The sequence below is a fragment of the Alosa alosa genome, chromosome 22 (genome assembly GCF_017589495.1).
Source record: "Alosa alosa isolate M-15738 ecotype Scorff River chromosome 22, AALO_Geno_1.1, whole genome shotgun sequence".
Lineage (NCBI taxonomy): Eukaryota > Metazoa > Chordata > Actinopteri > Clupeiformes > Clupeidae > Alosa > Alosa alosa.
Genome location: NC_063210.1, coordinates 1,212,629 through 1,235,405, shown reverse-complemented (window position 1 = coordinate 1,235,405; position 22,777 = coordinate 1,212,629). Strand labels below are relative to the sequence as shown.

The 22,777-nt window shown below is 40.0% G+C and overlaps 1 protein-coding gene across 1 annotated transcript in view; it reads right to left on the bottom strand.

The window, feature by feature from the left end:
• fasn (fatty acid synthase) overlaps positions 1-22,777 on the bottom strand; it is a 53,145-nt gene that overhangs the window by 23,191 nt on the left and 7,177 nt on the right. Inside the window, exons 2-16 of the mRNA XM_048232636.1 lie at positions 16,969-17,109; positions 16,363-16,515; positions 16,078-16,251; positions 15,764-15,964; positions 15,380-15,502; positions 12,760-12,875; positions 9,025-9,159; positions 8,334-8,808; positions 8,038-8,225; positions 7,182-7,371; positions 6,511-6,605; positions 6,218-6,352; positions 5,350-5,553; positions 5,069-5,184; positions 2,542-2,717 (exon numbers count right to left, since the gene is read on the bottom strand). Coding sequence (XP_048088593.1) covers positions 2,542-2,717; positions 5,069-5,184; positions 5,350-5,553; positions 6,218-6,352; positions 6,511-6,605; positions 7,182-7,371; positions 8,038-8,225; positions 8,334-8,808; positions 9,025-9,159; positions 12,760-12,875; positions 15,380-15,502; positions 15,764-15,964; positions 16,078-16,251; positions 16,363-16,515; positions 16,969-17,095 — 2,608 coding nt within the window. The 5' untranslated portion in view covers positions 17,096-17,109. The remainder of the gene's footprint in view (positions 1-2,541; positions 2,718-5,068; positions 5,185-5,349; positions 5,554-6,217; positions 6,353-6,510; positions 6,606-7,181; positions 7,372-8,037; positions 8,226-8,333; positions 8,809-9,024; positions 9,160-12,759; positions 12,876-15,379; positions 15,503-15,763; positions 15,965-16,077; positions 16,252-16,362; positions 16,516-16,968; positions 17,110-22,777) is intronic.

The window sequence follows — 22,777 nt, the reverse complement described above, 5'->3', positions numbered from 1 at the left end:
GGGACGCTAAAATGTCCCGGTTTACACCAACCACTATTAAAGTGTGGTCTTATTATAGCCCAATCATTAACTAAACCCATGTAGAAAGACTATAGCCTAAAGCAGTGGTCCCCAAACTTTTTCTTCCGAGGGCCAGCTCACTATGCCTGGCTCTAAGAGAGGGCCAGAGACTCAGAGTATATCAGTAACCATAAATAGCTTAGAGCTGTAAACAAAGGCAGTCTACCTTAGTTGAATATTCCATTATATTTAATCTATAAGGTATTGCAATTTAATACCATCGTTATCTGTGTTTATATTGCCATGTTGCCATATCAGTGTAAAATGTAGCTCAAATGAAATAATACTAATAATAGCATTCTCAAAACTATAAGCAGGGAGTCCCAAAAGTATATTTTAAACTCTGAACTTTGCATGCACAGCTCAAGTTGTGAACAAGCAATATCCTACAAATTTAAAGTTCTCAAACTATGAGTTTTATGAAGTGGTGGCAGAAACATCTGAAATGACCACCATTCTAACTTTCACTCACCTGATGAGAACTTTGTGAACTCTGTATGAATATTTGAATGAGTGAATAAAAAATATAAATTATACCAGAAAGTTCCAGAATTATGACTTGAACAGAAGTTAGTTAGTTATTAACAATTAATTGATAAACTTTTAGAATACTTTGAGCACTGATGCAGTCAGCAGAGGCCTCTTACATTGTTTGCAGGTACAGTAGGCCTACTATGCATTTCATTCCGTTTTCGATGGCAAACGCGAAACAGCGCCAAAACAACCACCAGTGGACAAAAAGAGTATTTATTACATGTGTACTGTTAAGACCCGCCATAGAGAATGAATGGGGGAAATTACGGAGGTTATAGTTTGACGATGTCGTACTCCCGTGCGGGCCGGATCCTATATACCACGGACATGTTTTGGGGGGCCACCTAAAATGAGGTGGCGGGCCGTAGTTTGGGGACCACTGGCCTAACGCGTCCGGTGTATGATTTCGAAATGTGTGTGTGTGTGTGTGTGTGTGTCGTAACAGTCTGCATAATCTTTGCAGGCAACTTTACAGTGTATCTCTGTAAACATTGTTGCAGTGTCTTGCCATATCTGCCTCGTTTTAACGGTTAGGACAATGCTGAAGAGAAAGTCATCATACATAACAATATTTAACACATTTTCCCGGTGGTGACACCCCCGAACCCCCTCTAACCTTTGGGCTTAAGTATGAAAAAATGTCTGACCTGGCTGTCGCAAGTTCACTAAGCTCCCAATCTCTCGTGGCTGTAGACGGTAATGTTTCACGTAGGGTTCATGTCAATTCATACTGACTAACATTTAAAACCATGTTAAATTATATATACTATGAAAAAAGCGTCATAGATACTATAGTTGGTAACTATGGTTGCATGAAATGGGCCTATGGTATTCTAATTTGATTCGATTGAAATGTTATCCTTTTGATGCATGGCCGTTTACTTAGAGTTTATACAGTTTTTACCTACAGTTTGTTCTATCTGCTGCAGTTGGTTCACCCTAAACCCCGACAGAACCGAACAGGTGAGAGAAAGCCTGTTTAGCTGAGCATTGTTTTAGTGGGAGAGAGTGGCATTGTGATCAAATAATTCACAGATAGATTGCATGTATTTTAAGCGTGGCCTTTTGAAGTAGTGACATTGTGCTAATCATGAAAAGCGGCTTCTACTAGAATTTTTGTAAGATATTTGCCATGTGTAACATTAGATAATATACACAGTAGCTTATAGACAGGGGGCAAAGCTGATGTGTAAAAAGTAAAAGCATCAGTGATCAGTAGCCTACATGATGAACTGGGAATACATAAGCTGCGAGTTTGTGAGCTATGTTTCTGTTTTGAACTTGAACATTTCGTTCTGCATTCACAATCATGAAAACAGAACTTCAATGGAAAATGCATTGGCACTCCACTTCTTCAGTCTAATCAAACTGTAGGCCCTATATGTAAATAAAAAGCAACAAACTATTGTTTACGTCATAGATGACCCATTCTGGGCATTAAATCCAACTGCTTACTGGGTCCAAAGCATTCCATAAAGGTTTGGTCTTGCGGATACAGAAATATGTAGGCATAACGCACCATTCATTCAATGAAGGGAGCATGATGGTTCTTCGCCAGATGATGAATATATCAGACTTGGAAAGTGGTAGCTTGTGATTGCCGCATTTAAATGTTCCCTGCCAAAGAGGGCCACGCATATCCAAAATCCACATCTCGGGGTAAGTTTCTTTTATCACCCGGACGATAAATAACCCACCAAGGTAGAAAAGGCCAACACTGCCAAGGGATTTTGTTCTCAAACTAGACTTTACTCATTACAGAAATATTTCACTGAGTTGATCACTGCAAATCTATTCTGAAAAATGTCCTACAGAATTTTTTAATATTAGGGTTGATGCACATAGAAAAATTGTGGATTAATCAATACATTTAGAAGACCACATTAGTGAAGCAGCACATGTAAAACTAAATATCCATCTCAAAATGTATGTGTCAACTCTTCTCACCAATGTTGTAGACTACAGCAGAGGAGGAACCTCCCGATCCAGAAGGGAAGTCCTCTGCTTTGGGCACATCCCATACTTGTGCATGGTCCCACAAAATATACGGGGAAAGCGGAGTAGTCCCTGCAGGAACTGGGTATTCCATGGCTGGGTACAGTTGGTTGCTGTTCAAGGTGATACTATTGGGGGTGGGGAGGAGAGAATAATATTTATTTATTTATTTATATTTATATATATATATATATATATATATATATATATATATATATATATATATATATATATATATATATATATATATATATATATAAATAAATAATAAACCTCAGCAGTATCTAGCTAATACTCAATTTTAATTATCATATTTATTCTTTGATGAATTATCTATTAATGGAACAATTACAGCAGATTTAGTTGGGTTCATTTTGACCTATTAAATGGTTTGAAAGGACATCCTGCATATTAATGAGGAACAATGTACTCAACAATGTACATAACAATTTCCAAATAATATAAAAACATGTATTTATTCCCTGAAGCATTTGCTTGTGGCAACATCCATGTTGCAGAATGACTTACAGTACTATACATACTGTATTTAAAGAACAATTCATCATCCTGCTAATCATACGGCTACTTGCCAAAGCCAGAAGAGAAACTTCACACAACATGTCTTTCAATTACTCTGTCACAGTTTGGTGGCTTCCACTGGGAAACAAATAGTTCACCACAGAAATACAACTTGATCGTTTTAAGTGTTGCATAGCAACAAAGGACTTGCTGAGTTTCATTTTCAATTAAGTGAATGGACTACTAGTGGGGCCATCCTTAAAAATATTTTCGTTTGCCGTAACCCGACCGACCCTGTCAATTTAGAACCGACCCAAATATTTATTTTTTTCCCCTTTTAGTCCGACCGACTTGCCGGTTGTAAACTTGCGTTAATACCGACCGATTGTTTTTTTACTCTAAACAACCAATACAAATGCAATAAAATAATATTTCTTTTAGTAGGCCCAAGTATTGTGAATATAAATTGCCTACATGCAAACGTGGCTCACTTAAAAAACCTGTGGCGTCATCTCTACACCATTGGTTTTAGCCACGATGTCACACTATGGCCTAAACCCGTTTCATTCACACAAACTGATAACGCTTTTACTTGGCACGCAGTTCTGGAAGAACTGTGGCCAGATCTTTTTCATCCCTCCTCCCCTAGTCTAACGATGACCGTGTCGGAGTATTGAAATTGGTTGTGGTCTATTCAGCATTTTCTCAAAATATGGGTCCGCGAACATGGAGACTGCTGGTCGGCGGAGTCGTGGAGGAAATTAGGCCGGTGCTTCATCTGATAATTTGCTGCGCTTGATCAAGAAACCGCGGATCGATTTAAAAAGAAAACAAACGTTTCTGCTATCGATGTCATTAAACATGGAGCCCTACAATTAAGTGGTGGTATGAGCATTCATTCATTCTTGGCGTCTGTGCGAGAGAAACTGAAACTAATCGATAACGTTGGTATCAAAGCTCCGCTTCAACCTGTTGGAAGGCTATTTATTTATTTAACAAAACTTAATAGAACGACGTTGTTTTTTGGAACTTCCTTAGAAACAGAGCAGAGACTGTATAATACACTGTATAGCATTGAGTATTGTATAGTCAAATTTCAATATAACGTGGCCAAGAGCTATTGTAGCCTTCTTTCTGGGTACATGTAGATGAGCCCTATGACCCAAAAGTCTGCCATGACCGGGCCTCAGGTCAAAGAAGTTTGAGAAAGGCTGGTCTATATAACCTGCATCAGAATGAGGTTTGCAATGGTGCGCCTGAAGGCACGGGTTGAAGACCCAGTCAGTTACGATCCACGATATGCACATTTGTGTAAATTCATTCCTACGTAATCACCATGACCAAAATTGTACTTTTTTTTTTTACTTTGAATCTTGAAAAAAAAAAAAAAAAATATTGACCTACCTACCGACCCATTTTTAATTTTTTTTGGCTGTTACTGCAAACAAAAATATTTTTAAGGATGGCCTGGAATGATATGAAAGACATGAATCAAAAGCACAAAACCCAATGCCATTGACAGCGTTCATTTTTTGCAGCAGTCAAATATAAAAAATATCTGGAATATAGAAAATGCTGGAAAGATCCATTCAATTAATTCATTCTGAAGAGCCATATAATAAAGTGTATTTTCTGTACTATACTTTATATACTATTAAGTATAACAAATATAGTTAGTATAGTGATTTAGCATAGCCTAAAAATAGTGTATATAAACATAGGCATTTCTCATTATAAATGCCATTTGCTTGCCAAGTACAGTACAACACTAATGCAGGTAAACCATCTATAACCAATATCTATGATCCACACCAGAGGCAAGGGCTTTGGTCTATGAATTATAAAGTAATACAATGTATAGACAGCAAGGCCATCTACCTTTGCTATACATCACCAGTTGGACATGAGTTTTCCATAATTTTTGGTATAAGCATATTTTTAAAAGCCAAACTATGCCTACCTGTTCATGTACACTTTGCCTATATGGGACAGGAAGAACTCCAGGTTGTTTCCATGGCCTCTCTTCATCAGTGGAAGAATGGTGCAAGTAGGCTTGAGGCTCCGTTTAAGGATTGCCTGAGTCATCACACAATACATTGTATATTTAAGTACAGACCCACACACTGTTACATTCAGTAGAATTGTGGACAGACCGTTGGGACAGATTAATCCCTCATTACATTATTGCCTTCATGAAATGCAAACAAACAAAACAGAATGCGTGCATATATATATTCTAACCTGGAGAAGAGCATGTGGGGCAATTTCCACCAACACAGCATTGTCTGGCACAAAACCGAGGGCCTCTTGGAAGAGCACAGGGCTCACCAAGTTGTTGACATGGTACTCTGCAGAGGAGTAGAGTGCCAGTGGGCTCTCCCAATCTGCTTGCGGGATAGAGGTGCTGATCCAGCGGGCTGAGCGTGGCTTAGGGCTTTTTATAACCTGAAACCATTTAAAACAGGTTACTGATGACTGCTTAAACATGCCTATCTATCAGGTACCAAGATAAGTTAGACCTTATTAGCCTCTCTGAAGTACTCAGTTTGACAAAAGGAATTCCATTTTGACCAGATGTTTTATCACAATCATATTGTTTCTCTTCTTTAATACTAGTGGTGTAACAGGTCTGTGCAGATCATGGATCAACTATGGTCAAAGTCGGCCCTTAATTTCCAAATTAATGTACTTAACATAATTTTACATGATTCCCTTCTCTGTTGTGCATTAGAACATATGGTATGTTCAATTGGGGCATAGTGTAGGGTCTGTAGTTTGGGAGATACATATCTTTTGTTTGTTTTAAAAGATATACAGGGCTAGACAAGGCAAAACAGCCAAATAGCTAAACTGTGACAAGTTGGTAAATGAGTTACTGATTCCATTTGCTGGTTGAAATCCTTGTGTCTTTTTCAAAATACATATTTGACAGACAGACTTCAACAATAATAAATATAGGAACGTTTTGAGATAATGACCCATATCATATACTTTTATACTATTGTGTCATGTTTTGCATAAAAGTTTGAATAATCTAAATGGGTCAGCATATTAAATAGATATTCTATAGCTGAAGTCTCAATTTGTGCATGTATTCTGTTTTACTTACCCTTTGCAGAGCAGCCAGTAGGTTGGGTGCAATGGAGGCCATGTAGTAAGAGTGAAAGGCCACACCAGCACTGCGCACCTCTTTGGCAAAAATGTCTTTTTCCTTCAGTTCTGCTACAAATTTACTGACTGCCTCCTATGGATAGACAGATTAAAGGCACATTTACTCTGGCATTTATGCATTTCAGATTTTTCATATAGACAATTTGTTACATATACTGTAATGGTGCTTACTACAACAACATTTCCTATCAACTTTTTTTGGCCAAGACAGAATTAATGGTCTTGGAGTACCTGGGGCCCTGAAATGGTGACTGTGTCCTCAGAATTATGGCAAGCAGGAACAACGCCTTGTGGGCACTGGGATTTACACTCTTCCCATGTAAGACCTGGTAAATTAAAAGTAGAAAATGGGAAAATATTATTAACAGAAGGCTTTTTAAAATGTACAGTAAATTGCAAATTCAGTGAGTTATCACAACCTTGTCAATGTTAATAAACAAACATATGGATGTTGGTTGGTTAGTAGTTATGCAGCATTTATGTTAGTAGTTATGTAGACAAACTGATTTTAATAATGAAATGTGAACTGTGTTGTCTGACCGGTTAAGCTCTGAAGTTACTGGAATCTATGAGACTGTTCTAACTTTTCTTCTTTTGAGACCAGACATAGGGTGCGACAGTGCATGTGAAATCAGACACACCACCTGGGCTGAATCATGCCGAAGTTAATTCTTAAAAGATGAAAGTTGACATGTGACTACATTGTGCCAATCATGTGGTATGTTGTGAATACATTATGGCAATTGTGATCTCGCAGCTGGAGCGAGGTTGATGTGTCGTGATTCTTGAAGCCTTGCGCACATGCAGTTCTGCCTGAAATAGATGGCCGATAAGTGCCCAAAAAGTGTTGCCTAAAAGGACTTTATTAAGTCCTAGTATTAAGCACTTGTCTGACATCTTACCAACAGCAGCCATTCCTCCTGGTGGCAGGTTGGCCTCCTTGATGCAGCGTCCCCGCCAGTAAGCTGCAAGGATGGCCTCGGTGTGACTCAATGATCCATCAGCATATCCACAGGCCAGCTCACCTACAGAGTGCCCTACGATCCCATCAGGCTGTAGCCCCATTTTCTGCAGCATATCAATCTGGGCAATCTGGAGGGGCACACACACACACACACACACACACACACACATAAAAGGGCTGGGCCTACAAATAATATTATAACATATACATAACATATGGTAGAGAAATTCTCAATTTTAGCATTAATCATAAAAGAACACATTCTGCCCTATTTGCCAGTAAAATCTCATAGCAAAAATGGGAAGGCATGTTAATGCATGCGCATTCACAGTAAGTTGAAATCGGACAGTCAAGCTGAAGTACATAAGTAAAAGGTTTGGTCCAAGTCGACTAACAGCATTGTTGAGCAATTCCTTCAAACTGACTGCATCAAAGCATTTTATAGCCTAAATCATAAGGCACATGTCTTCTTTTGTTGTTTCAAACAATTACATTTGTTACAACATAATTGTTTGTCAGATCTGTTCTAAGATGTTTCACATATTTCCATACACGGTATGAACTTTTAATTAGGGCACCTGTGATTTCGAACCTGCTTTGCTCGTTGAGACACAAGTCTAGGCTACCCATATCAGGGAATGTTTGATATGATAATACTGAAGAAACCTGTGCTTGCATATGTGCAGATGTCAATCTTCCCATGTCTACCTGATCAAAACGTGTGGTGTTGCCAGTTCATTCATCTCTTTTTGCAAATGTAACACCAGACAAATGTAACACACACACACACACACCTGAATAGCTGCCAGGCCCACAAAAGCATGAACGGTGTCCTCAAAGGTGGTCTCGTCAGCATCCATGAGCAGCTTTGAGATACACAGACCTGTGTCCTTCAGTGCAATGTCTGAGCGCTTGATGGAGTCCCGAAACACCTGGAGCTGCATTAGGCTACGGCCCATACCTGCCCATTGTGTGCCCATACCTGAGGAAATGCACACAGATTTCAGATATGTTAATAGAAAGCAATCTTCTCCGCTTAGATTGTTTGCATTGTCTAAATACAAATTGAGATTCCAGTGTTGTACATCACCTGAGCAAATATACCACAGGGGTCGTTGTGCAGGTGAGGTCTGGAGTATCTCACGGTTATCAGTTTCTGTTCCAGTGAGTACATACCCCCTGTAAGGCATGCTGGCGGTTGGCATGCCTGACACCTCATTCAACAGGGTCAAAAAACTGTGGTCCTCAGCGTGCTTTTTGGCCTGAAGTAGAAGTTCATCCACGGCATTTTCAGTGCGTCCACATACCTGCACCAGTTTTGGCAGCTGGGTGGACTGTGTCTTGACTTTGGATGTAGTTGAGATCTTGGACATGGGGGGTTGCAAGATTATATGTACATTGGATCCACCAAAGCCAAAGGAGTTTATGCCCACAATACCACCACTTGTGGGAATAGGCTTGGTCACCACTTGTAAACGACCATCCATAAGCGCTGGAATGTCTGGATTGGGGTTTTGGAAATGAATATTTGGAGCCCACATGCCATGCTCCAGAGACAAGACCACCTGTTATGAAATGTACCAGGGATAATACCCAATTTAGTTCAGAAAAGCAGAAGTGAAAGTTGTATGACTTAGTATTCAGTTAATGTCTAGTTTATTGATAATTATGCTCAGAGTTTAGGATACGACCAACTGAAAAAAGGTGCTGAAATTGAATGGGGTCCTATCTGAACTTGATACAAATAGTGAGATTTAAAAACAAAAAGTATAAAGACTTACCTTGGCAAGAGCAGCCAAACCAGAGGCAGGCTCTGGATGACCCATGTTGGATTTGGTAGAGCCAATCAGCAGGGGCTTACGTTCTCCCTGGCAGAAAACACTGACAATACCATTCACCTCCTGGGGGTCACCCACCTAAGGAAATGAATTCAACTTGAGTTAGAGCTGAAGGACTAGCTGCACTGTACCGAACATAGTAAACAACCATAGCAGTAGTTCCACATAATTGTGTAAAATTCAAGATGTCTTGAGTTTTCTGCTCTTACATAGATTTGCATTTACACTGTATTTCATATAGCACCTATTGAGGTAAAATGTGGTATAGCGAAAGAGTGAGTCCCGAAGCAGTCAAAGATAGTTGGTTAGCATCATGGTCATTTGAAGTAAGTAAGTATAAGTATATATACACTCTTTTGATCCTGTGAGGGAAATTTGGTCTCTGCATTTATCCCAATCCGTGAATTAGTGAAACACACTCAGCACATAGTGAACACACAGTGAGGTGAGGCACCCACTAATCTCGGCGCAGTGAGCTGCCTGCAACAACTCGGGGAGCAGTGAGGGGTTAGGTGCCTTGCTCAAGGGCACTTCAGCCAGACCTACTGGTCAGGGTTTGAACCGGGAACCCTCCGGTCCGAAGCGCTAACCAGTAGGCCACGGCTGCCAATGGATATCTGGGCAACATTTTATTAAAACAATTATTTCTTCACATTCTTTTAAATAGGTAATTTTGTAAATGTCTTGAACTAAAAATCCTACACATAACACAATTGAGGAAAGGGCCATTCAACCAACCAATCACCACATTTACACAGGGGCCCCTTGACTGGGAAATTCAACAAAGATAAGTGAAAAGATCATGGCCGATAACAGTAAATATAATTGGGAACCTAGAGGGAAATTCCTTCACTATAACATTTTTAAACCATTTTGGTATGAATCCAGGGATTAAAGTGAAAAAAAAAATCGTTTGACTTAACTTTTTTCAGGCCATAAGTCATACGTTGTTCATATCTACCTATAGAGATAGCACCCCTTTTGCGGTCGCGACCTATTGGTTTTCAATGTACAAAAAGATGCAAACAGCAAAATAAAGGGAGTATTCGCCTTATTCACACGGCGGCCATTGTTTAAACCAAAACGAGGCTACAGGGTACACTTACTATAAAATTAATGCCACCTACAGGTGAATGCATAGAACATAACAATCCTATGGTTTGTGTACCCTGTAGCCTCGTTTTAGCCGCCAATGGCCACCATGTGAATAAGGTGAATTGAGAGTGTTCTTGATTGAGATTTTGAGTTTGAGTTGAGTTTTCCTGATGAACAAAAATATATTTTAGTACCATCCCTGACCATTGCTGATTAGCCATTGATGTTCTTTTCTACTGCAGCAATATTGTAGAAAGGCTTTAACACACTCTTATTTAATTACTTCAGGCCAAAAGTGTTTAAAGGGGAGATTTTTTTCTTGTTAATATGCAATTCTACACCAAGTAAAATCTATAAAATCAAGTTTGCAAGACTTGCCATTTCCTCATCAAAGTAACGAATCAGAACATTCTAGATATTGTTCATATTTCCATTTGTTGCCTCATCCGCATTTAATGAAAACATGGTAATTTTGAGTTTTACAGACAACTCAGTTTTCCAATGAGCAGCAATACTGTGTGTGCTCATGCAGGAGGTCTGCGCGATTTGATAAGCGACAATCTGGAGACGGTGCTTTTGTCTTCAGCAACAGATTGAATAAGGTTGACAAAAGGGTTGCGATATGGTGAGGGACAGGTAGGTGTGGCGCTATGAAAGAACATCGTAGCCTACTTTCTAAGCGTAAAAGCGGTCAGCCATAGATAAGCGTAGCCTACCTCTGTCGTGGTGGCTAGTTGCACCAGGTAGGGAAGATGTCCTGAAGTGCCTGAACGTTAACCTTATGGCGGTCTTCTGATTGGTGGCGTGCTAAAACGTTTTCCTATTGCATCCATAAACAATTTTCTTGCAGCGAACCGCGCAAAAGCAAACCCCCGGCGCTTTAATTTCTTTACACCGTGGCTTGTTAGTTCTCCCCCGTTTCCACCAGCTGCCCATCTCCATTTATTTTTTAACTTTTGACACCTGCCTTCCTTTAGCAACAACGCATCCATGACAGCTAGTGGCCTTGCCAAATAGGCCGACACAAATCATGGCGCTAATATGCGAGGGTTCTGGTAGGCCTACTGGTTATGGTTTTGTGCTATAAATGAATAATATTTTATAGCAAAGTTTTAAGTTGATTATTTTAATTGTATGGTTATTTTTTGTCAACATACACTCACAACCTACTGTCGTTAAAAGTGAGGCCTAAGCAAAATAGGCTACAAGGCTGTCTGTGCGTCACAAACAGACTGACCCCCTTACTCAACAGTTGCGATGATGACAGTGATATTATTTTTACAATTAACCGCAGCGCAGTCAAAACCTTCCGTCGCCAAATTGTGAAAAACATTGTTGTACACGCGTCATAACAGGCGGGATAATAAATTGCATAGGCTACGGTTTATATTGCGTCGCTTTACACATAATGTTAGTTGCATTGATTAAAAACTGTAACAATAATAGTAGCCAACATCGGGTGGCATAGAAGGCTATCTGTTCAAGTCATAGGCGACACCCAAAATGAATGACCTCCCCTGACAAGAGGTCGCGATAGTAGAAATTGTCTACATTGATGCGGAAAGAACACAGCCTACGCTTCTTCTCCGAATTCGCACATTGAGCTCACAATATCATATCCAAAAAAGTTAAACGGATTGGCCAACCTCATCAGCTCTCTCTAATGTGTCACTATAATCCAACTTTTAGACCGTTATAGTCCTCCATATGTGTTCTTTGGAAAAGCAAAGGTGATAAGCCGCCGCCCCCCCTCCTATTTTTTTTTCTCATCGGATCTGCATCGATCTTAAATATGACATTTCTAAAATCAAAATGACGGAAATCAGTCCTATGACTGAGAACTTTAATCCTTGGGTATGAAGTGCTGAAATTTTGGAGATATGGATGTGACAAAAGTTTGTTGAGACAGTTGATTTGCAATGACACCATACTGTGCACGCTGTTCATGCCATTTCACCAATGGACTAATTTGATTTATGGATTTGTTTTTTTGGTTTGTCTTAATGTCTACATGTAAAGCACTTTGTGCACATAAATTGTGTTATATAAATAAAAACTTAAATAAAAATTCAATTGCTAATGAGTGAAACAGCATCTTAATGTTAGCTTGGACTGGAGAGATTAAGAGTGACTTGTGTGAATGTAATAAAGCACAAAGCTGTAATCAAATGAACAGGTTCATTTTTTGCATTTGATATATTTCCCTTTTTTGCCTTCTGTAGAGGTATCAGAGGTATTTCATGTCGTTTTCATGGCTTGCGAGGCAGAAGAACAGTTTGCCGCTGCGCCCAGACGAGCCCCGCTCAGTGAGCTCTTGTGACGACCATGGTCATTGTTCAACAATGAATGCTGTGGCAACTTTTATTTCGCTCTGAATCCAGTGGCCACTTTGTATGAAAGACCTATAAATGCTCCCAACTGTAGAAGACCACTGATTTCTAGTTAGGTTAAATCATTAATGGAGACCATGACTTACGAGGGCTTTGTTTTTTTTAATACTCACATATTACCACCTGCCTGGATTTTATTTTGAATGAGAGGCAGGGATTGTACCGTGTTAAGGCTCTGTGAATTTGCCCTTACCTTTGTACCAGTACCATGGGCCTCAATGTACTCCACCTCCTCCAAAGAGATGCCAATATCCTGATAGAGTGACCGAACAAGACGCTGTTGCATCTCTCCTGAGGGGAAGGTTACACCTGCAAGCATCACATTCACATTAGTCCCGTTTTCTCTCTCGGGACCAAGCCTTAACCCCAAGAACTCCAGCCATTTTTTGCAGGTTTTTGCATTACTATGTTTTAATGACTTTATAGAGGTCTCAGGAAAGTGCAATACTATCTTATATCCAGTGGTGTAGTCTACAGGATATGCAGGACTACACAGTATACCCACTTAAAAAGCATCACCATCTCAGTATACCCACTTAAAATGGGCAAGGATATATATTAACATTTGGGGTTGATCACAGAATACCCACTACAGCTAACTAGACTACACCACTGCTTATATCCTTTTATTCAGCACAACCTAAGCAATATGATTAAAGTACTGCCGTTTCATTTTACCAACTATACCAACTTGGTTCTACTTGATCGGAAAACCAGCCAACCAATAATAAAAGTCTGTTAAAGTACGCCGGCGTGGAGTTCTGAGGGTTAATATGACCGTAGCAAATCAAGGAAAACTGTCCCTGTACTATATACAGACTAAAAACATTTTGACATGATTATTGTGCTGAAAGGTGCGGTCTGTGATTCTGTATTTTCACTGACTTACACAAGGTTTGTATCAAGTTTATGTTAAACTGGCAGTGGTTCTACAGAAAATTCAATTTTGATTCAACTTTAAAAACAGGTGTGAGCCAGGTGGTGAGCCAATCATCCAGATGGGCAAAATACTGAAAATACTCTATACAAGGATGTTTATGGTCACATGCATATAGTTACTGGAAGTAAGAAATGCAGTGAAATTATGTCTGGTGTCAGCCGATTTGTGCATTTATGGGGTAGATTAAGTGGCAAGGGCTGCATAAGAAAGGTGGGGAGGATTGGGATTGGGGGAGGGCACCATCAAGGAGCACCAAGAGCAACAGGCAAAAAAAAAAAAACTCCATTACCAAGGAAGAAACCTTGGGTAGATCCACGGCTTAAGGGGCTAACCCAACTGCCAGGGGTCTTGGTGTGTGTGTTGGGGGGGATGACAGGGGAGATGGGATAGTGTGCTGTGTATGTGGGGAGAGGACAGTGTGCAATATGTGCGTTGGAGAAGCTTCCTCATGAGACAATGTGCTGTGTATTGGGGGGAGAGGGGGGGATGTACTGCAAGTATGGTGAAGGGACTTACTATTGCAAGAGTACTGTATGTATGATGTATGTGAGTGATGACAGTGAAGATGTGTGTGTGGGCGGGAGGGGAGTGGAGCAGTGACTGTGTGTGTGTGTGTGTGGGTAGGTGGGGGCAGTGTGCTGTAAGTATGTAGAGGATGTGTGTTGGAGAAGATCCTGAAGACAATGTGCTGTGTATGTAGGGGGGGGGGGCAGTGTGCAGCAAGTATGTAGAGGAGGCTTACTGTAGCAAGCAGTGTGCTGTATGTATGTGAGGTGATGACCGTGATGATGTAAGTGTGTGTGTTTTTTTGTGTGTGTGTGTGTGTGTGTGTGTTGGGGGTGGGGTGGGGGCAGAAAAGCTAGGCAATGAAGGACATGGGTAGATAGATGGAGGAGAAATCAAAAATAACAAATAAAAAGTTGTATGGAGATGTGCAAAAGTTGGCGAAAGTCAGATATGGGTGTGTGTGTGTGTTTTGACGCGTGATGAAATAAGAAAATGTTTCCTAACCCCTTCTTTTAATTCATTTTTGAAGGAAATTAGGAAGAAACGATAGGAGGATGGAGAAATGAAGGAGAGACAGATATGAGAGATGAGATGTCCTGCTTACTCACGCATCACTTATAAGAGACGTAAATTACTGATGATGCGGCGCATCACCTCTTAGGCTAGAATAAACAGACACGCAAATTGCAGAGAATATGAACTTACACCAAAGCCTAAAAATACCATGTGAACATGGACTCTTCCCACTTAGACATGAATAAATACTTATTATACAATGCGTGAACACAGTTTGAGTCTGCATGGTAGCTCATAATAATTCCAGCATAATATACAAAATATTTTCTTGGTCTGTCTACTAGTTTATTGTCGCAAATAAATCCCTACGAACTTGTTTGAAAACGAAAATTGACAGGGAACTTTTTACCTTGGCATCTTGGACCAATGATCGCACAATATAAAGAAAATATCATTTGAACATGGACTAATCCCACTTATGAATAACTACTTATTTAAATACAACACGTGAACAAAGCAGGCATCAACTTTTTTAAAACGTTTGCATGGTAGTTGATAATTCCAGCACAAGCTGGAGGACCAAGGACCGAGGAGAGGCGCCGCCGCATGCAAATAGAGGGATGGGATGCACCTAATGAAACAAGTCCAGACCGAATTTCCTGACCTCAAATTTTGTGGGCAGGGTTAAATTTGGACTGGCTTCCAGGCTAGATGAAAAGACTTCAGGCAATATCCACTGTTTTATCATTAGGTTTCCTTATTCTGCAAACTACAGAATCCCCCCTCTGCAATCTAATTCAGCCTACGAATGGAAAAAAAAACTTTATTTTTTTGTTTTCTAAGTTAGTACCTTGCTCTTTGTAGCCATCTGTGTTGTTGCCTGCATTAAGCACTGTAGCATAGACTCTTTTGGCAGCAGACTTCTTAGTCAACAGCACCACAACAGCTGCTTCAGAACGGCAGTAACCATTTCCTGAAGGATACACAAAGACACACACACAGCCAGTCATTAATGATTAGATAAGTTGCTGTGGTCTACAACAATCCACCAATCCAGTTGGTACGACAATGTACCAAACATAGAAAACCAGGAGCTGTTCAACTAGATTCTTCAGAAGTAAGTAGTAGTAGATGTAAGTATATTCTAAAAGCACTAGGGAGACATATATGATTTTGGGCGATGTAATTAACTGTAACTAATTACCTCAGCAATGACAGAAACATTAATAGTTACCTGAAGAGTCAAATGACTTGCAGGTTCCATCTGGACTTAGCATGCCAAGCTTCATGAACTGTACTGAGGTGTTGGGCTTCAGTAACAAGTTTACCCCGCCTACCAGTGCAGCATCACATTGGCCGTTACGTATGGCATTAAAAGCATTCTCCAGAGCTAAGAGACTTGAAGAGCAAGCGGTGTCAATGGCTGTACTGGGACCTGCAAAGTAAAAAACAATTGTCTGAATGTAACATTTTCCACAATATCCAGAGTCTTTTGGATGAGTTTTAAAAAAAATCTGTTGTGCTGGACTTAGGAAAACAAAAGCATACCATTGAAGTCAAAAAAGTAGGAAATACGATTCGCAAACATGGCACGCTGGCAACCGGTCATGCTGTATCCCAACAACTCCTCTGGATCTCTGCTGAAGGCCTCGCCTGCCTCTGAGCCACTGACTCCGATATAAACTCCAGTTTTAGAGCAACGCATTGTCATCGGGTTTATACCTGAGGCCCCACAAAAAATGACAAAAGACAGATATTTCATCATGGGTGAGATCATGGCTTTTCCAGGCGCAGCATTTTTGACACAACTGATATCTACATCCTTCTCCTCACCTCCATCAACAATGGCCTCATATGAAATTTCTAGCATGAGGCGGAGCTGAGGATCCATGGTGTGGGCCTGCTTGGGGTGCACACCAAAGAAGGCAGCATCAAACCTGTCAATTTCTTTGAGTTTACCATTTCTGCAGGGCAGCCCATAAACACCTAGACAAGGAATAGATTTTTCAAAGAACAGTGAACTACCACATTAATGAGACGTACAGTACATGGTTTTCTTTTTCTTTAAAATCCTATTTACCGTATTTTCCGGACTATAAGTCGCACCGGAGTATAAGTCACACCAGTCAAAAAATGTGTCATGAAAAGGAAAAACACACACACATATATATATATATATATATATATATATATATATATATATATATATATATATATAGCACCTGAGTCGCAGGACCAGCCAAAAAAGTGTGACTTATAGTCCGGAAAATACGGTAGTTCAATCTACAACCAGGTGACCAAGAACCTACATATTTATCTATTTATTTATTTTATCATTATTCATTATTTGGGTGTTTCAGCCAACAGTAACCATAACAGAACAATGAGTAATATCATCCTCCCAATTGTACACTTAATGAAATTAAATGTTTGACTTACCTGGCTTCCACCGTCGGTCATCCTCTGTAACCATATCGACAGAATTAAAAAGATTCTCCCAGAATTCTTCTAAATTGTTGGATTCAGGAAGTCGCCCTGAGATGCCAGCTATGACGATATCCTCCATTGTGTCAAAAAGTGCTGTGAAGTGGGAGGAAAAACACTTATTAATAATTGCAAGATAAAATACAGTTGCATGCAAAAGTCTGGGCACCACTGAGCATGTTTGAGGTGAAAAGAAGCAAGAGACTTTAATGAACTTAAGAAGAATTTAATGTACATACATACATAAATAAATAAATAAATAAATAAATAAATAAATAAATATATATATATAACGATTCCATACGATTTGCGATTTTAAGTTTATGATGCAATTTTCTCATAATTTCTTTAGTTAAATAAGCTTAAGTCAATGTTTCCCACAGGAAATATGTTAGTTAAGGTGTCCGACCAAGAAGAGAGGGGTATATTGGGCTATGTAGCCGATAATATTATTATAATATTATATTGTTATTTAAACTACTGATCTAAAAAGAAAAAAATACTGTATTTCTGACGATTTATTCATGACAGCACACATTATGCAGATATTATAGACTGCATAATGTGTGCTGTCAAGCTACATTCGGTCTCTTGTTGATTCAGCTGTCAGCAGCACTGGTTGAAGCCTGGAAAATATTGTAAACAAAGTAGCCAAACGGGCTACCTCATCATAGTCTACTGGTTGGACCTGAGAGGGTTGAAGAATCTATGGTTGGACTGTTCAGTTTCTCCATGTGTGTTTAAGCAGAGACTTTCTAATGAGGAGACACAGCACTCAAAAAATCCTCCATAGAAATGCATGGGGTTATAGTTTGTAACGCCAATATGGCCGTTGTCTACACATATCCCACCCCTTCCTCGGCAAAACGTCGACATGTGAATACATTGAGCCAATCATGTGGTGTGATGTCAATACATTGAGCCAATCATGGTGTGTTGTGAACTCGCCACTGGAGCAATATTGGTGTCGTAAAGCCTTGCGCACGCGCATTTCTGCTGAATAGGATGCCCGGTGAGTGTCCAAAAAGCGTTGCAATATGGCCGCCGAGTGGAGGGACTTGCCTAAAAGGACTTTGGTTTAGGTTCCAAAGTGATCCTTTTTCTCCTTGGGACAGGCCCTTTGAGTCTGGGAAAATACTTTTCTATTTACATTGTGATTAAGATGATAAAAACTTGAATGCAACAGTTTTGAACAAATTTGCACAGCGTGCACAGCCACTACCACCATGCAGAACACATTGTGCGTAGGGCACCAACTGATGTCGGGGGCACCAAAATTTAGAAGTACTGCTTTTAATTCTTTCAATACAATGTCAAAATGCAGCAATAGCATGTTACATGCAAGGAAGATATGGGTCCTCTCAATCTCCACTATGCAGCAGATCTAATTTGAACATTATGCTACATTTAATTGGGATCACATCTTGAGCACGCAAGAGGGAGAGAGAGAGAAAGAGAAAGAGAGAGAAAGAGAAAGAGAAAGAGAGAGAGAGAGAGAGAGAGAGAGAGAGAGAGAGAGAGAGAGAGAGAGAGAGAGAGAGAGAGAGAGAGATTCCAGCTGCCTTGTCATTGATATCTCCTTTTCGATATAATTTCATGAAATCATGAAGGCAACAAAGACAAGGCTAGAGTTGTCCAGTTCCCACTACTGACCATTTATAAACTGCGAGAGGGTAGGCTACTTTAACAGGCTGCTCTCACTTTGATTTTGAAAATGGACAAGAATATAACAAGTGGCCTTTGCCTTTGTGTAGCCTAATGGAATTAGTGAGTCTTGAAGTCTTAAATAATTTGTTTCCCTTAAACTAAGCATTTACATGAAGCACATGACATGCCGATACGCATTCCACTCAGACAGGCTTATAACTCAAACAGAAAATGTCTAGCTAGCATCATGTCATTAGATGCTTCCATTTCCAAAGCAATGAAGGCTCTTTATACCAACTTAATATTATGCATATGTTAATACTTTGGAATTAAAATAGCCCCACATCACATACCCTTTACCATACCTAGAGATTGGCATGGTTTTATTTCAGTTAGCCTAATTTTGATTTGAATTGAGATGAGCTTGGAAGTGGAAAGTGCCCCATGCCAATCTCTAGGTATGGTTAAGGGTATGTAATGATGTGGGGCTATTTTAATTCCAAAGGCCAAGGGAACTTCATAAGGGAACTTCATAAGGGAACTTCATAAGGGAACTTCATAAGGGAACTTCATAAGGGAACTTCACTGCATAGTATCCTGGACCCATGAAATAACTAGGGCTCAAAATAAAAATATGCCTGCCTCTATGGGAATTTAACATAGGGGTTCACCGACTTATGCTCCCTGTATATTAAAGAAAAACATTTATTTATTTACGATACATTATTCATTCACAAAGAAAATTGGTGTCCTTAAAAGGTTGTATTTTTCCTATGTTTTTTTTTATTAATTAAGACATTAAGAGCAATTTCCAAAAGATGATTTTTTTTATTCCTCTTTTTATTTAACTTTAGCATGGGTGTATCTTATGCTGCTGAGCACTGTATGTAAATGACACGTGTTCATGTGCTTTATATGTGCTTCTCTGCGTGTGTGTTTTCACTTGTGAGTGTGTGTGTGTGGGGGTAATGGTGTGTGTGTGTGTGTGTGTGTGTGTTTTATGTGTCTGTGCGTGTGTGTACTGTATGTGTGTGTGTTCACTTGTGAGTGGGTGTGTGGGGATAATGTGTGTGTGTGTGTGTGTTTTTATGTGTCTGTGCGTGTGTGTACTGTATGTGTGTGTGTTCACTTGTGAGTGGGTGTGTGGGGATAATGGTGTGTGTGTGTGTGTGTGTGTGTGCGACTGCGCCTGCCCTGCATGTGTGTGATTTTATGTGTGTGTGCGTGTGTGTGTTTGTGCATGCGTGCATGTACGTGTTTGTTAAGGTGTGTGTGCATGCGTGTGCTTGTGTGCGTGCCTGTTTGTGCAAGTCTGTGCGTCCGTGCCTGTGTGTGTGTGCATGCGTAGTAATGCCTACTGTGTGTGTGTGTGTGTGTGTGTGTGTGTGTGTGTGTGTGTGTGTGTGTATTTATGTGTGCGTGCCTGTTCTTGTGTGTGTGTGTGTGTGTGTGTGTGTATGTGCGTCCGTGCCTGTGTGTGTGCACATGTGCGTGCCTGCGTACGTATGCCTACATGTCTACTGTGTGTGTATGTGTGTCTTTATGTGTGTGTGTGTCTGTTCTTGTGTATACACGTTAATTTATTGTATGGTCAACCATGAACAGAATTCCACAAAACTTCTTAATTTCTTCTTCCACACACACACACTTACATACAAAAAGTTGCAAAAGTAGGGTATGGAGACAAATTGACAAGTGTGATTTGTTTTTGCGGAGGGTCATATTTTGTACCGCAGTTAGTACGTTAACCCTTAGAACCCTAGACTGTTTTAAGGGCATTTTCACTACCTTTAGTGAGCATTTATCCTGGTCATTGTAAGTGCCATACACACATGCTATATATTGTTTTTTTCAGCTATGAGTCTAGGCTACCCAAATCTGCCACAATTTCATGTATTAATACTTGCATTGATTTAATTTTGATCCTATTTCATGGGATTTCATGTATCTCACCACTGCAAGCTGGCAGCTCGACTTGCCTTTCATGTGTGTATAGAGCAGACTGTCCTGAATCTGGCAATATCATTGCCATGGTAGAGGGATTCTCTGGGGCTGAGCAATTTACAGACATACGTGGTGTGCGCCTTACAGAAATAAATGCCATTTTTTTTTTATTTAGTGATTAAAAATGACCTTTCTGCACTCCATATCTGTGACACAAACTGATCTGACCCGAGTTTACGTGTTAGCCTGTGTGTGCCTATGGTGTCTGCACTCATAATCTACACTCATCTCTACAACTTTTTACTGCATTGCCATGAACAAAGTAAAGGCAAAAAAGGTGTTTCTTTGTTGAACAAATTGGGATGCAATGGAATGCTAGGATCTCAAAACCGGATTATGAACATTCTTTGCCATAGAGAAACACACAATAGTGTTGGATTATATACATGCTTTGCCACAAAAACAGACAAAATCGTGAGGCAAGTCGAGCTATATGAAGTTATTATTTTGCCGTCACTTCGTCTGTTTTGATACCAAGTACATCCTTTTGGGTTATAAATGATAGCTCTCCGCCTTCATCTGACATGCGTGGCATATCTATCCGATCACAGGTCCGCAAAGTAATTTGAGAAAACGAGAGTAATGGGTGTGCAGCGTTGGTTTTTGTACATGACATTATTTCAGTCACTTCATCTGTTTTCATAAGCCAGAAGGATCGACATACTTGGTAACAATGGATAGCCCTGGGTCTCCTCTTTCATCTGATATGCTTGCCATATCTATGCGATCATGGGTTCGCGAGTAATTCAAACGAGTGTAATGGGTGCGCAGGTGAACGCAGAGAAGTACAGACTGAAAATATGATGCAACCCTAACGTACAGACAAGTGTGAGGTGTCGTTGGAAAGCCCTGTGATGAACAGTTGCGGAGCAATGTAACAGAGAAGAAACGGTGTTTTTTGACGCACTTTGCGTCAATCGGGTTCTAAGGGTTAAGTAACTGTGCAGTATTACATGTCATTTTTTTTTTTATCTTAAACAGTCCAGCCAACGCCTTAATTCCGGCACAGAGAAAGTTAGCCCTGATGACTCAGAACTTGTCTTTCAGGATGGATAGCTCATGACATTTCTAAAAGCTTTTCTATGTAATTTTGCATTTAACAGTGTTTCCTCTATGTTTATTTTAGGATGGCGGCCCGCCACAACAAAATGAATACTGCCATGGTATCAGAATCAGGGCAGACGCACAATGTAGTGCCATAATCCTGCCGACGTATCCTTCCCCGCTGGCACTTGCAATTTAACAATAAGTAAAACTAGTCAGAGGTTATTACGACCAGTCCAGTTTCACTTTACATATTGTATTGATGTAGCGCCATCATGAGCTTCCATGTTTGTCAGCATTGCAAAAACTACAGGTACAATTTTGGCCTGGCCCCACTTGTAAATCTAGAGGAAACAATATAGCTAGAGGAAACACTGTCTAAGTACTTTCCCCTTTTCAGAAAAGTGGCCTTGAGCTGTCTGACCAACATCAGACTTTTTATCTCAGTAAATAGTAGGCCTACTACTTGAATTTTAGGTGTGCAAGCAGTCCAGGCAATTCAGTGTCATCCATGTGTCCAATACCGGTCATCTGTCATACTGGTTGAATTACTAGGCCTATCTGCTGTTGACGGGACAGTGTCTTCCTTGTTTACCCTCTCCATATTGCCAAAGTCAAGATGATTTGCACAAGAAGAATTCAACTTCGAGAGCACAATACACCTTTGAAAACATTCGTAGCCTTGCCAAACAGAAACTCCTTTGTGCATGGTGACTACTTTAGCCTATGTGCTTATTATTTAGGCCTAGTTCTGTACAGGTGACATTCTTTGCCTCTCCCTACTTTTTTCTATCCAGTGTACAGCTGCTACTCTTGATTGTGGAATTTGTATGCAAAAAGGATATAGGAGTGCCAAATAATATCTGTTTAACTAACTTGAGTGTTCATACACAACATATAACTAATCTAATGCCATAACATTCCCAAACCAGGTTAGCAGACTAGTAGGCCTACAGGCTTAAAGCCTAATGTGGACATGTCCGGCCACTTTCATGAGTCATTTTTTTCTGGCCATCCCAAGAAAACATTTACAGTACCAAAAATCTATTCCAACCATTTCTCCTGTGTT